Below are 13,469 nucleotides of genomic sequence, written 5' to 3' on the forward strand. Positions count from 1 at the left end.
ATAATGTCGTCTCTACCCCACTTATATGCAAATACTATTTTCTACAATCAGACTTTTCTCTAAAATAAAATAATAATAAAAAGAAGAAATTAGCATTTAAGAATAGAAAGTCTTAGCTCAGTAAATTGTTCATTTTCTACTACCAACTCACTCAGAGTAGAAAAAGAAAAAAGTTAAGTATAATGTGCATTCAAAAAACACAGGTAAAAATTAGTAAGACCATGGACTTGGATCTTCTTTGAATTATAGACCAAAGCTTAATCAGTTTTAAGTCTCCACAGCCAACCCAGCCTTACTCCCAAAGGGATTCTCATTCCCTTTTGTACAGCAACCACAAGTCATTTTTATAGTGGAATACCCTTTCTGGACTGGTTTTATTGCTGCAATACTGGGCATATACAGGTTAAAATACAGGACAATGCTAGTTTTGACTTCCTCTACTATGAACGACCACAAAATAGCCTGAATTTACAGAATTACAGTTGGACTTGGGAACACATTTACCCCAAAATGAATAACTGTCAAATTAGTCTGGGAATATCTTTCTAGAGTTCTCTGATAAAGGCATCTGTAACTTCTGCCATTTGCCACTTGATTCTGCCCTGAAACTCTTGAATTTAATGTATCTGACACTGACCTATGTGGGAGAAGGGGTGATCTTGTTTTTTTTTTATATTTGGACAGAATATCACTAAGAAATCCTGAACAGCATGAGGAAAAGCTGAGCAGGGCAAATGCTAGATTATAGAATGTGAGAGACAAGATTCCATTTGGTCATATTTTCATGTCTGAGCTGGGAGCTGAGAGAGGAAAGGTGATGAACATATTCTTTATGTGACCTTCTAGACTGTCTCATCTCTGTTCCACGATTAGGCACACTACAAACAAGGCCATCAATATTAATATATTCATAGAAATGATAGCCTCTAGAAAAACTTGCAAGTTCTGATATGACACTGAGGGCTGCCCGTCCCACTCTTACCCTAAGGATCCTGTTGAAGTCCTCCTTATCTACTCTCAGGAAGTGGCAGTTGTCTTCCCGCAGAACAATGGATGCTGCTCTGGGAGCATCATTCACAAGTGCTAACTTGCCAAAATCATCTCCTTCGTGTAGAGTACATACCACACCCTGCACAGAGCAAAACATTTACATGCAGAAACCCATCATTACTCTGGATTCTATTGAAAGTCCTTGTACAAACACTGGACTTCACAATCAAACACCAAAATAAATCTATTTGGCAGGAAATCAACAGCCAAAATAATGACTAGGAAACAATACTTGATAGCTGGTTATTACTATTACTAAAGAGAGGCAAGAACAGAAAAGAATCAGCTTGTTCCCGGAAATTGCATTCAGCTTGAAGGACTTGTCTCTTCTCAGCCTGCTGAAGACAGAAAGCTGTTGACTATTCTGTTTTTTATTTATAGAGGCCCTAAAAAATAAAATCAAGTTTGCAGAATTAACATAGAGCATATCTCCAGCTGTTGTACATCAGCAGTGCTCTGTTTCCTCCAATTCACAGTAAGAGAGGATCTGGCCCACCCAGTGATGTAAAAAACATGGCTAAATATGTGTTACTGAGGAACAGACTTAACACTAGGGCCCTTGTGCTAGATTTTGGTGAAATGCTTTGTTTTCAAATGGAGGATTCTCAGTCACTGAATGAGAAATCAGTGAGGAGTGGGGTTTAAGATTCAAGGGATTCCTGTGTACCAATATCTTTTTAGCTTTGAAAAATCTCTCTCATAAACAGGAAATTTCATAAAGATGCTTTTTGGTCTACGGCTTAAGTAAAATGAATAGCTGGCATAAATCTGGAAGAGCTTCAACCAACCTGAGAACCACCAGTCACAAAGCAGTACTTTTGTCTGACATGCATGAGAAGAGTTAGTCATCCAAATGCACGACAACACGGTGGTAAAGGGATGGGGCAAAACCCCCATGAGAGAGAAGTCTGGCAATCCACCAAATTCCAGCAAATTACTTTGTCCTAAAGATACTGATGTAACTCTGATGGATTAGTCAGAAACTGAGTAATATATCCCAAAATTATAGAGCAATCTACTGGAAGTATAATCAGTAAAACCACTGGATCATTTCTTAATAAAATTACAATCTATTTGTTTTGTCAGACAAAGCAATTTCACTCTAAATTAAACTGTATTCCTTCAAAGTTTACTCTTACAATTTCAATAATAACAATCATACAAAATAGCTTCTGAAAAAAATACCTTGCCATAAATGACTACGTTTACTGATCCCTTTAGGATAATGTACCAAGAAGTACCTTCTTCTCCCTGATTAAATACTACAAGAGAGAAAAGATTTTATGGTTAGAATATAATTATTCAAAATATAAATGGGCCAGATTCTTCACCCAATAAAATTCAAGGTAACTCTACAGTCATATAAATGTCTACCTTATAAAAGGGCATACTATGATTTTAAAAGCAATTGCCTTCAGAATTTAGAAAAACAATTCATACCCATATAGTTATGTTATAACACTAATGTGAAAGTTGCTTTTCTTTTCTATGACAGCTCCAATAACTACTTTATCAATATGTCAGGTAATCAATTACTATTAGCACACAGGTTGGATCCCACTAGTAGCACCATGTTCTAACCCAGTTCTCTAGTGACTGTAAAGTTAATATTCATTTGCTAAAATGTCTCCGTATTAACATGCCTGAGTAATCTACCATTTTAAATCCTTTGTTTTGTGAAGGAAGATTTTTTTTAAATACAGGATTATATTAAAATACATTTTAAATAGAGATTGGTCAAATAAAAAATTCTAGATAAAAACACACCCAAATTGTAAGCGATACATACACTCAGCCAAGGAAACAGAATTAATTTTGTTATTGTCCCCGCATTTGATAACAGACTAAGCTATCACTTATTACCCTAGGTTTTAAACATGAAGTGACAATCAAGTTTGAAGAATGCATCCAAGTTTTGCTCTTGTCATTTAAACATTAGGAATTTATATATTCATAGCACAGGTAAGAAAGAGATCTGACAGGATTCCATTTACTTACAGACTGTTCCTGCTTTGGGATGTGACTCAAAAATGAGGACACCTGCTAATTCCCGTTTTACCTTAAAATAGAAAGAGAAATTATAGTTATTATATGTATCTCATTCCTCCTGGTGATGAGGTCACATAACATAGCCCCGTTGTACTTTCCTTCCCTCTGCATCATTGATCAGTTGTTGGTCTGCTTCACTTCATCTCCTAATTCCTATTGATTGGCTTTACAGAGCTACAATTCCTGGCTCCAAATGGCTCAGACAAGGGCATCTTTAAGATATGGGTCTCCACATCTTTCTTTGTACGCACACATGTGAAATGACCATCCATGATTAACAAGACAGGAAGTTTCAAATGGTAGTAGTAAATCTGTTACAGAAGATAGCTAGAGATTGTCAATTACTGCAGGGAAATATTCCTGTTCTCTCCTGAGGAATCTGGTTGAGACTGAGGTAAGTCTGTGCTTCTGCTGTGTCAAGCTGTGAGGCACAGCCATCTGGACTTGCTGAGTCCCCTCTCTGCCTGACAGCTCCCCAGGCAAAGCATCCAGCTCAGTACCTCTTCCAGGAACACCACACTGCCCTTGGTGTCAGCCAGCCTCCTGCTGAGGTTGTGTTGCCCTCGGTGTGATCAGCTCTGGCTGACTGGGCACTTGTCTCTGGTGAGACACTGCTTACAACTGCTTTTTGCCACTCTAAACACTGTGTTCTGCCACAAAATAGCAGTAGCACTAGGAATCTTGTATGATCCTGAGTTCTTCTGTGTTTTATGTTTCCCTTCGCTTATTTGGAGCATGTCAGCTGGTGACAAGCCATTTTTCAGAGGTACTACCATGTAACTTAATCATGCTAAATACAGATCAAAAACTGGCCTCAACATCTATTTACTAGTAGTATTTTCACACCACTGTCTCACTTGTTTAAATTAAAAAAAAAAAATTAGGCCATGAAGAAAGACTTGGAAAGGAACTCTCAAATTCTGGACACAATCCAAATGAGACTCTGATGGCATCTCCTAAGATGGGTGGAAAAATTTGGGCACTGATGTACTTAAAGGCACCCACCCAACCTTGGTGCTCAGGCACCAAGGATAAACATATCACATCAGCCACCTCTCTTAGAACTCCTTCCTGACAATCAGGGGAAAGCACCCCCTTTTTGAAGCCTGGAGAAAAAGAGATAAATAGAGGTTTCTTAAAGTACACCGACCAGTAAACAACCTCAGAGGCCTGCAATTTCTGTAACACTTAACTCACCAAACTCCTTTATAACTTCTGCTCAAAGGCAATGATACTTTCATAAGGCCAGAAAATACAACCCCATTAGCACTGTTCTGCACATAGCAGAGAGCCTTTCTGTCCATTTATGTCCTCAGATGTCTTCTCAGTTGATTCAGTCACTGGTCTTTGCTGTGAATGAATTCACTTGATGAAGCCCAAGATATGACTTGTTTTTAACACTGTGTTATATAATTCTTCTTCATTTGTACATTAACTTCACAGGCTTCTCTAGCAGGAATTAGTTCACCACCATGAGACTTGAGCTTTATCCATTTTACTTTCTATTGCTTGTGGCATATCAAGAAAACTTATTACTTTAGGAATTATGCCTTACTTAAATTAAACATTTAATTTCCTTTCAAGTTGATTGGTCATTAATCTTCTAGTTCATAGAAGCAATGCTATCTGTTGTTCCTCTGAAGATTTCCTCTAAGCTAGTCTTAGTTTCTGTCTTCTTCTTTAGTTCATGATGCACGTAATAAGCTGGCATTTCCATATTCTTACTAAAAACATGGAATCATCTGTACTTCAAAATGCCAAGTATTTTTTGCAGTTTGTATCACTTTCCATACTTGCTCCATATGGTACTTGCTGTGGTATTTGACCTCAAGTCTGATTTTCTTCTGAGCTAAAAATAGTTTCTATTTCAAATTTTTTTGTTCTGGGTTATGTATTGAGAATTTTCTTCACTCCATCTCAATATCTGTTTATGCTGGGTAGTTTCTTTTGTTTAACTTTTAAAGGGTCATTTCTGGATCTTACAGTAGTCTTTCTTTAATTACTCTTTTCTGTAAATCCCAGGGATTTTTAAGGCTTTTGGATGTTGAGGAATACATCTAGTGCAGGTACCTTGGTTTGCAAGCTGCAGTTTGTCTGCAGACTGAGCTCTGTGTGGGAGCCCAGAGAGACAAGAGGCCATGGACTGCCAACCCTCTTCCTAGCAAACAGCACAAGTGGCACCAGCCACGTGAAGGCACACTGGGAACACAGCAGGAGCACAGGACACAGGAAGAAGAGTGAGACTTGTGAATGCTTGGATGGTGAGGGGATAAAAGCCCAGGGGTTTCTTTATTGGAGATCCCTCCTCAGAGGCACCAGCTTGAGCTGTTTCTGTGTTACAGCACTGTGAATAAACTGTTTTATGGAGCAAGACATACAAGGCTCTTCTATGGGAAACCTGGGGTGGAAGCAGTGAGGAAACCTGGTCTGCTTGTGTGAGTGGGGGATGTGCAGGAGTCCAGCAGGACCTGCCAGGTCACTGGAGCTGCCCCCTGTGCAGGGCCTCCAGCCCCAGCAGTGACAGCCTCTGGTGCTGGGAGTGTGACTGACAGAGTCTCACAAATGGTCAAACTGGGAAGTTTCCTTAACACCAATGTAATTCAGATACCAACTCTGAATGCCTACTCTTTTTTGACAAACATAGCTCAGGTTTTTATGTTTGCATGGAGTACTATCTTTCTGTAAGGCAGCTTCATAATTAGCTGCATCTGTCCAAGCTGAGAACAACTGAAAATAAGAGATTCTGAAGAAGGTATTGTGAAATATGGATCTACTTTCTGACTGGTTTCCTTTTTCTGAAAGCATCCACATCTTATTGCTACCAATTAAAGTGCTATTTAGCTTGTTTCAGTTGTCTGCACAGCATATGATGAGACTTTAAACAGATGCATTCTCTTGTCCATTCCATTTATCCTTGATTCTCTGTGCTGTTCTTGACCACTTCAGGGAGAAAGTGTCTGATGAGATTTCTTTCACTTAATGGCAAACTCCAACCAGCAAGCACTGCACAGCGCATCTTCCTCCACCTAACTGGTATAATTCCTCCTCCTAACTGGTTCAAGCCAAGACTCCCTACAGAAATCAATGCTGCAAAATTCAGTAGTACCAGTGCCTTCATTTACACAAGGACAGGGACCCAGATAGCGGCACCTGTGCCAAGTGAGAGGCTGTGCAGAAATACTTGAAGAGAATTATATCTGATGTCAAATAGACAACCTACCCAAGCACAGTGCTTGGGTGATTCTCACAGATGGAATAAATTCTTTGCATGGAAAGTATAAATGAAAATGGTTACAGGCTCTCCAGCTTTAATAAAGCTCTTCTGACTTTAATAAAGTCAGAAGTCAAACCAGAAGTAAAAATTGACCCTCCCTTTAGGTGATGAGTTACAATTTTTAAAATTACTTACCGTGGTAGAAAGGTGAGATAAGGCCTTAATGTGGAGAAGTTCTTCATATATAAATTCTAAGTCATCTACAGTTCTCTGGCCAGGGCTATAGAGAGAAGATAAAAGGGATAATTAAATGCAATAAATGGTGAAATAAATACTTCACAGAAGGACAGAAAACCACAAAATGCTGCTGAACTGTCTAGTAAAGTGTACATCCTCACCAAACAGGGACTGAATGATGTTTCTGGCTGGAGGACTGAAACACACAAAGGATGGAAGCTCTGTGAATGCTACCTGAATGACACTGAGCAGCAGCCATGGCAACCACCTTAGAGAGATCCTGATGAGGCAGCTTTTCTGATTAAATCAAGTGTTCTATATATGTATAAAATGGTCACATAAATCAGAAATGGTACATAAAGATTTGTTCCTTTCAAACAGACTCCTGAGCGTGGGGCATGCACTATTTTTCACAAGCATTACTAATTAGCTATAGCAAACACAGTTGCAGCGGTTTGTAAAGGAGGTGTGAACTTCTGCTGAACAAACTGGAGATGCAGCAGTGCATCCTGGAGAACAGCTAACGACTGCTCTACAGTTAATGCTGAGTGCTGCTGTTTAGCCACAAAGGTAAATAAGAACCACTCAGCAGTTTCAGCTTCTCTCACTGAAAAATACAAGAAGCTTGTGCTAGAGAAGAATTATTCCTTCATCAATGCATTGATGAAGGAATAATTCTTCTCTAGCACAAGGAGTAGTAAGGAGGCTGGCACTGTGGCTGAAATAATTGCATTTCTGTAACCTACCCAAAATTTTCTGATTGCTAAAGAAGGGCACAAATACTGTGGGGACTGCACTGTGCCAGAGATGCTTTGGAGGATCTAATAAACAGCACACAGGAGGAGTTGTGGGAGCTTGACAGTAACTCCCAATCTTTTTCTCACTCACAAGATTCTCTTCAGTTACAATATTTAATACAATATTATTTTCTAAAAGAACAATTTCTCCTGTCATATAATTTCAGACAGCACACTGGAGTGACATGCAGACACACAGGAAGAAAAATACCTTTAAAGCGTTATTTCAAGCTATTTTTGTAGGACTAAGTCCTTCCAAACAATATGGTTTAGATTTGTGAAAAGCAGATTACAAGTAATTAATTCAATGGGCCAAGAACAACAGAAAAGAGAAACAAAGACATAAGGGATTGGATGAAAATGGGATTCAAGAAGTCCAGTCTGAGGGCAGGAGTTCCAAATGAGAAGATTTACATTCTCCACCATCACAACAAGCACAGTTCTAAATCCTGCTGTCTGCAATGTCTGGTGTCAAAAGAATTAACAGCACAATTGAATCTTTGGACAGCTCTAAAAGAAAAACTACAATGATACAAGTTTTCCTCCTAAAATGTCAGCATTACAGGAGACTAGCACCTAGAGGATCAGGAAAGCCCTATGAAGAAATATTGTGCTCTACAGATTTTCTGCCTAGTCACTTCCTGATTCAACAGTCTGTCTACATCTTGTGTGAGACACAGGGAGTAGCCAGCTCTGTTACTCTGGAATTATACTGTATCTTTTTACAAAAGTAGCTGGATGGAGACTTCTTTTGGATGAAAGAAGTACTGAAGAAGTCACAGAAAATATAAGGAGAACTGACATCTCTGCTAAGCAAGCTTTATTTTTCTTCTGTTCTTCACTTACCAATGACATGCATTTATTATTACCCAAATTAAAGATAAATTTAGACTACAAATAATTTTGGATTAAATTACTCATTTCTCATACAGAATCAAACTATTAAGGGAAAACCAGAAATTGGTTTGGTACTGCTATGCCCTCTAGTGACTCAAAATACTCCAGTTTCTGAATCTGGCTTGAAATTTCAAGGCTGACCCTCCTAGTGATTTATGCAGGCCAGCTTAATTAAGTACAGCATAAAACGAAGCCAGTACAAGCTAGCAAACAAAAAGTAAGGATTTTAACAAATAATAGGGAAGTAGCAACTTTAATTTTATTACATGCTTGCAAAACGAGTATGTCTTGGAGAATATAGAGTAACAAGTTAAGAAATTTCTACATTAAATCAAAAGATAAAAGGATGACGTGTTACTATATGAGATCTCTATCATAAAGACAAAAGGACACACTCTTATTTCAGCATGTCCATTTGCTTCCCATGCTAGCACATTGGAAGAACTGACAATCTGTAGCAGATATCTGTACCTAGTCTTTACTTCTGTTCTTGCAGATGTCACGTGGAGAGATATTAGGCATCACTGTATCTTTAAAACCTGTGTGGCGACCCACTGATGTTGATTTGTAGGATCCTGCTGTGTAAAGACCTAGTTTCTGCAGGGGACACATTCTAACAGCAATAGCTGGTTATAGAGCGGATAATAAGTGGAATAGGTAGGGAACGAGGGTACACATTAATGGACAGAACTCAGGTGATATTAAGTGATCAATAAAAACTGTTCAGTGCTTGGAGAATTTACCAAGGTCAGAGACATCGAGCTTCTCTGTGACTAGGATGTTGACAATAACACAGTACTTTACCATTGATAAGCCATGTATGTCAAAGCAGTATCATTGATTATTTTTATTGTACAGCTAACCAGAAAATTCTCAGATAATAAGAACAAGGGAAAAGATCAGAGACCCCATAACATTGTGATTAAGTGTCAAATGCTCTCTATGAAGAAAAAATGTGCTAAGTGAAGCCACTAAGAACATATAACACAGATTTATTATTTCAGTCACACTGCTAACTTACTTTAGGCTAGGGCATTAAAAAGAGAATGTAATCCATAACATTATCTGAGCTGAATACTTTTGTTGGAGGATTACAAGTCTTCCTTTAAAGACTCCTGTTATTATTGTGTTTAGCTTTGTATTATAGCATCCTATTAAATTAGGGTTTACCATCAGGACATATTTTCATACTGAAGGGGGGGGAAACACTTAGGGAGGAGCTGTATTAATTCTACAGTAATTTTTACAGGAACTTTAGCAAGGTCTGCACCTGTGCTACAGCCATTATAAGGAGCAGAGAGCTGTGTTTGCTACTCCACAAAAAGCTACTTTCACATTCAGTATATGTGTTTCCAAAGGAAAAAAAAAAACAATAGCAACAAGAGCCTGCCAAAAATTTCCCTGAGCTCTATTCTGTTTTTTAAACTATAGAACATTCTTTCACAGTTTGACAGTTAAAATGCTGCAGTTAATGTAATAAACAGAGACTTTTTTAAGTTGGCTGTCAAAACAAGTGACACTTTTTGTTAGAGATTTTCAGATTTTGAACAATAGAAAGTACCTTTCAAAGCAACAGCTTCATTATACAATCAAATTCTCAAAGTAATCTTCTCATCAAAGAATATTGTCTTATTTCTTTCAGGGTAATTATCTGAGTTCTGCAACCTCTCTGGAAATGGTTACTGTTATAAAGTGCAGCTGTGTTGGTTTGAAAATTGTGGGTCCTGCTCAGGTCAGCTAGAGTCAGCATCTCTGAAGCCTTGACAATTCCTTTGAACTTCTGGCAGCTGTAACAGTGTCTAGTCAAAACTAGCAGGACTCTGAGGATTCATGGAGATTTTAACAGCTTTGCTACAGCTCAGTCCAGGGAGGATTTTCAACTAACAAAATCATTACGTATGTAAACTGAATACTAGAACAGTAGTTAATACGGTCCCTGGCAGTACAAGGTTACTTCAGTGAGCAAAGGGCTGCAAAAATTATCCACTTTCAGGGACAGGGAAACATGTCAGATGATGATATCAGTCTTATCAGTCTTTAGAAGACCTCTTTCTCCTCACTATATTCCATGAAAAATCTCATATTAGTATTCTTTCAGGTGATGTTGTGCAAGTGACAATACAGAGAGAAGAGCAGTACTTTCCACAGCATCCTTCCAGCCTTTCAGCACTCTGTAAGCAGTCCAGATGATAACCAAAAGGGAAATTTGTAGAGACAACCTGCTCAGTTAGCCTGAGGCAAACGACAGAGTGCAGAGAAGCAGGGTCCCAGCACACACCTTTGTTCAGACTCCAATGACTGGTGTCTGCTCAGAGGTGCAAAAGTTCACATTTTCTGCCCAGTGGAAAGGGCACAGGACATGTCTGCGAGGGTACAAGATCTCAATTCCATGACTCCCTAAGGATGAATGCAAACACTCTGCTCTCACTCTGGCTTGTCCATGTATTTTGTGTGACAGGGAGCAAGTGCTCTTTTAGTTGCACTGACTAGATCTCTAATAAAGAGAAAAAATAAAATGTATACTTCAAACCTATTGCTGCATGACAGGGTTTCCTGTTTATATAAGCACAAGTGTTTGATGGCACTTTTTGAAATTCAATGCTTTTAGCAAGTTTTTGGAAAAGTGCTGTTGAAATGAACTTGTGATCTAAACACGAATGGAGCCTGGAAAGGATACAGATGGAAACAGAACTGCAACAAGCACTTGGTTAGGTGATTCAAAAATCTTTTACTCTGAAAAGTGTTCTCACACTGTAAGCAGGGCCCACTCCTCTCCCATATAGCAAAGACAAACTTTGCCAATAGCCTCAAGGTAGCAGGATCCAGCCCTGAGTACCTGCCTGTCTTGAATGGCCCCAAAAAATCTTCAGTGAAGGTGAGTTTAAGTTATTCCTCATTCTCAGTGAGTTTAATTAGCAGCAAAATATGTCTGCCATGGCCACTAAACCCTACCTGCTTAATGCTTGCCTTCGAAGGAGGGTCAAACAGAGTTTATACTGGCTTTGAAGTCCCTATAAAGCTGTCTGAAAAAAAGGCTGATAATCAATGTAGGTTTCTCATTTCCATGTCACAAGGAAGACCCATAATATTAACTCATTATTCAGCTTACGGTTTCCTGAGAATCATCCTCATATGAGCATCTGGCCCAATCTGAGAGAGAAGCAGCATAGTATCCTGTAGCTCTTCATCACACTCCTTTTTCTCCTCCTCAGTTGGCAAAGGGGCATCTTCACGCTCATCATCCAAAAATCGATAAAATAAGTATTTGTCCTGAAAGTGGTGTTCCTGGTCCACTGAAAACAACACAGCACATTAAATACTGAATGCTCCTCAATGAAGCAAATCTTGTTTGCTGTGTAGTATCATGCTTGTTACAGATAGATTATTTAAGAAGAGAAAGAAAGCTACAGAAAAATTGTAAGAGCATGAAACTATTTCTCATGTATGCAGCTTGAAGGGTACACTTTTAAATTGTGTACTACAAATACTATGCAAAAGGCTTCCATATAAGTGTGTTGTGGGTGTGTATAAATACATGCATACACATGTATATGTTTTTTTATTAGTTCTATTTTCTTATTGTTTGAAACTATTTCATTTAATCAAACAAATTACACTGGGGAAAATGGTTATATTATGAATTTCTAAAAGGTATTTTCTAGCACAAACACTTTGCTCTACGTATTTAGACAGGCTGAAAAAAGGTAGCAAAAGCAACTAAACTCCTTGTGATGTAGCAGAAATGTGTATTAAGGTACAATCCCAGGGGCAAGTCCATCGACCTGTGTCCTGGTGGAATAACTCAATGATGAACTGCCAAGAGAAGACCTCTAAAAGTAACATTATGCTATTGCAAACCCCTGGTCTTCCAAAGTAAGTCAGAGTGATGTGTTGAGTTGGATACTGTGATGCAGCTTGCACTTGCTTTCCCCGGAGAGTTCAAGGGAATATATGGCAGGAATTCAAGTTAGAGCCCTTAGGGTAAGGCAGCAGTGGAAACAATCTGCCTTCTCTCTGACAGAAATGGAATTTTCTCCCTGGGATATGGGAACCACAACAGATGATAAATGCAAGTTTACTGTAATAGAGCTACTCTTCTACATTTAATAAAAATTTATATGCAAAGATTCAAATACAAATATTGCTTTAGAAACCTACCCTTTTTGAGGGCTGTAATATCCTGTTACCCACTAAACCCTGCCAAATGGAAACTGAAAGGCAATGTAAAATGCAATCAGAAAACTAACATAAAATCACAGATTTCTGCACTGAAATATCTGGTGTGCTGAATTTGGAAACCCCTCCAAAACCAATGCAAATCATTCCAAAATTATGAATCTGAGCAAACACAAACACTCACATTCACTTCAAAATACTGCAAATCTTTGATGAAGGTTAGTTTTATGTATGGTAATACATCTCTTGGTTTTGGCCTGAGTGCTACCCAGTTCTAAAAATATAAGCACAAGCCAGTGTACTCCTAAGTATAATTAGACTACCATTATCACTTGTTCATTTATGATGCAATATGGTCGTAAGTTAAAAAGCATACTGGCAAGATTCAAATAATACTGCCTGTGTGTTGCACTTGCACTTATGAATGAACAGGCTGCTCTGTGGCATTTATTTTAGGCTCATGATCCCTTTCTTTTTCATGAAAAAGAATACAGAGGTGTTGATGTCACACACTGCCCATATTTTATTCAGGATAGTGATTTTCTTTATCTTACCATGGTTAAGAACACCTTCTTCCAGCAGTACTTGCCACATGCCAACAGCCTGGGTTCGTAAATGGACACAAGGACTTTGTTGCATCATCCAGTCAACTAGCTCTGTCCCCACACAGCATTGCCTGAAGGACAGATAAACAGACAGGAATGAAAAGGAAGCCTGCCAGGAGAGAGACTGCACACAGTGACTGCCAACAACAGTGATATCTTAAACTCTGTACACATTTAAATCTCCCTGAAGAAAACCCCATGTCACCATGTACATACACACGCTTGAAACACCAGTGAAGATGTCCAGTTTTAAGAAGATCACCTTAGCAAAGAAGTGTTTTGGGAAATGCAGAATTCAGAGGATCTATTTGAGCCTGTGACACCTGGTACAAAACCTACAGCACCAATGCAACAACCTCCAACCCAGTATTCAAAAGAAACCTCTGTATACCATGGGATACCAAAAGCCTGATGCTTCTCAGAATCTTGCATGCAAACAGAAAT

The 13,469-nt window shown here is 38.7% G+C and overlaps 1 protein-coding gene across 3 annotated transcripts in view; it reads right to left on the minus strand.

Annotated features, from left to right (window-relative positions):
- The window catches only part of RAPGEF4 (Rap guanine nucleotide exchange factor 4), a 141,767-nt gene that overhangs the window by 41,001 nt on the left and 87,297 nt on the right, over positions 1 to 13,469 (minus strand). For all 3 annotated transcript variants that reach the window (XM_064717886.1, XM_064717887.1, XM_064717888.1), the window contains 6 exons: positions 12,975 to 13,096; positions 11,354 to 11,537; positions 6,509 to 6,593; positions 3,049 to 3,109; positions 2,236 to 2,312; positions 983 to 1,129 (listed from right to left, as the gene is read on the minus strand). In XM_064717886.1, coding sequence (XP_064573956.1) covers positions 983 to 1,129; positions 2,236 to 2,312; positions 3,049 to 3,109; positions 6,509 to 6,593; positions 11,354 to 11,537; positions 12,975 to 13,096 — 676 coding nt within the window. The remainder of the gene's footprint in view (positions 1 to 982; positions 1,130 to 2,235; positions 2,313 to 3,048; positions 3,110 to 6,508; positions 6,594 to 11,353; positions 11,538 to 12,974; positions 13,097 to 13,469) is intronic.

This window comes from Zonotrichia leucophrys, chromosome 7 (assembly GCF_028769735.1).
Source record: "Zonotrichia leucophrys gambelii isolate GWCS_2022_RI chromosome 7, RI_Zleu_2.0, whole genome shotgun sequence".
NCBI lineage: Eukaryota > Metazoa > Chordata > Aves > Passeriformes > Passerellidae > Zonotrichia > Zonotrichia leucophrys.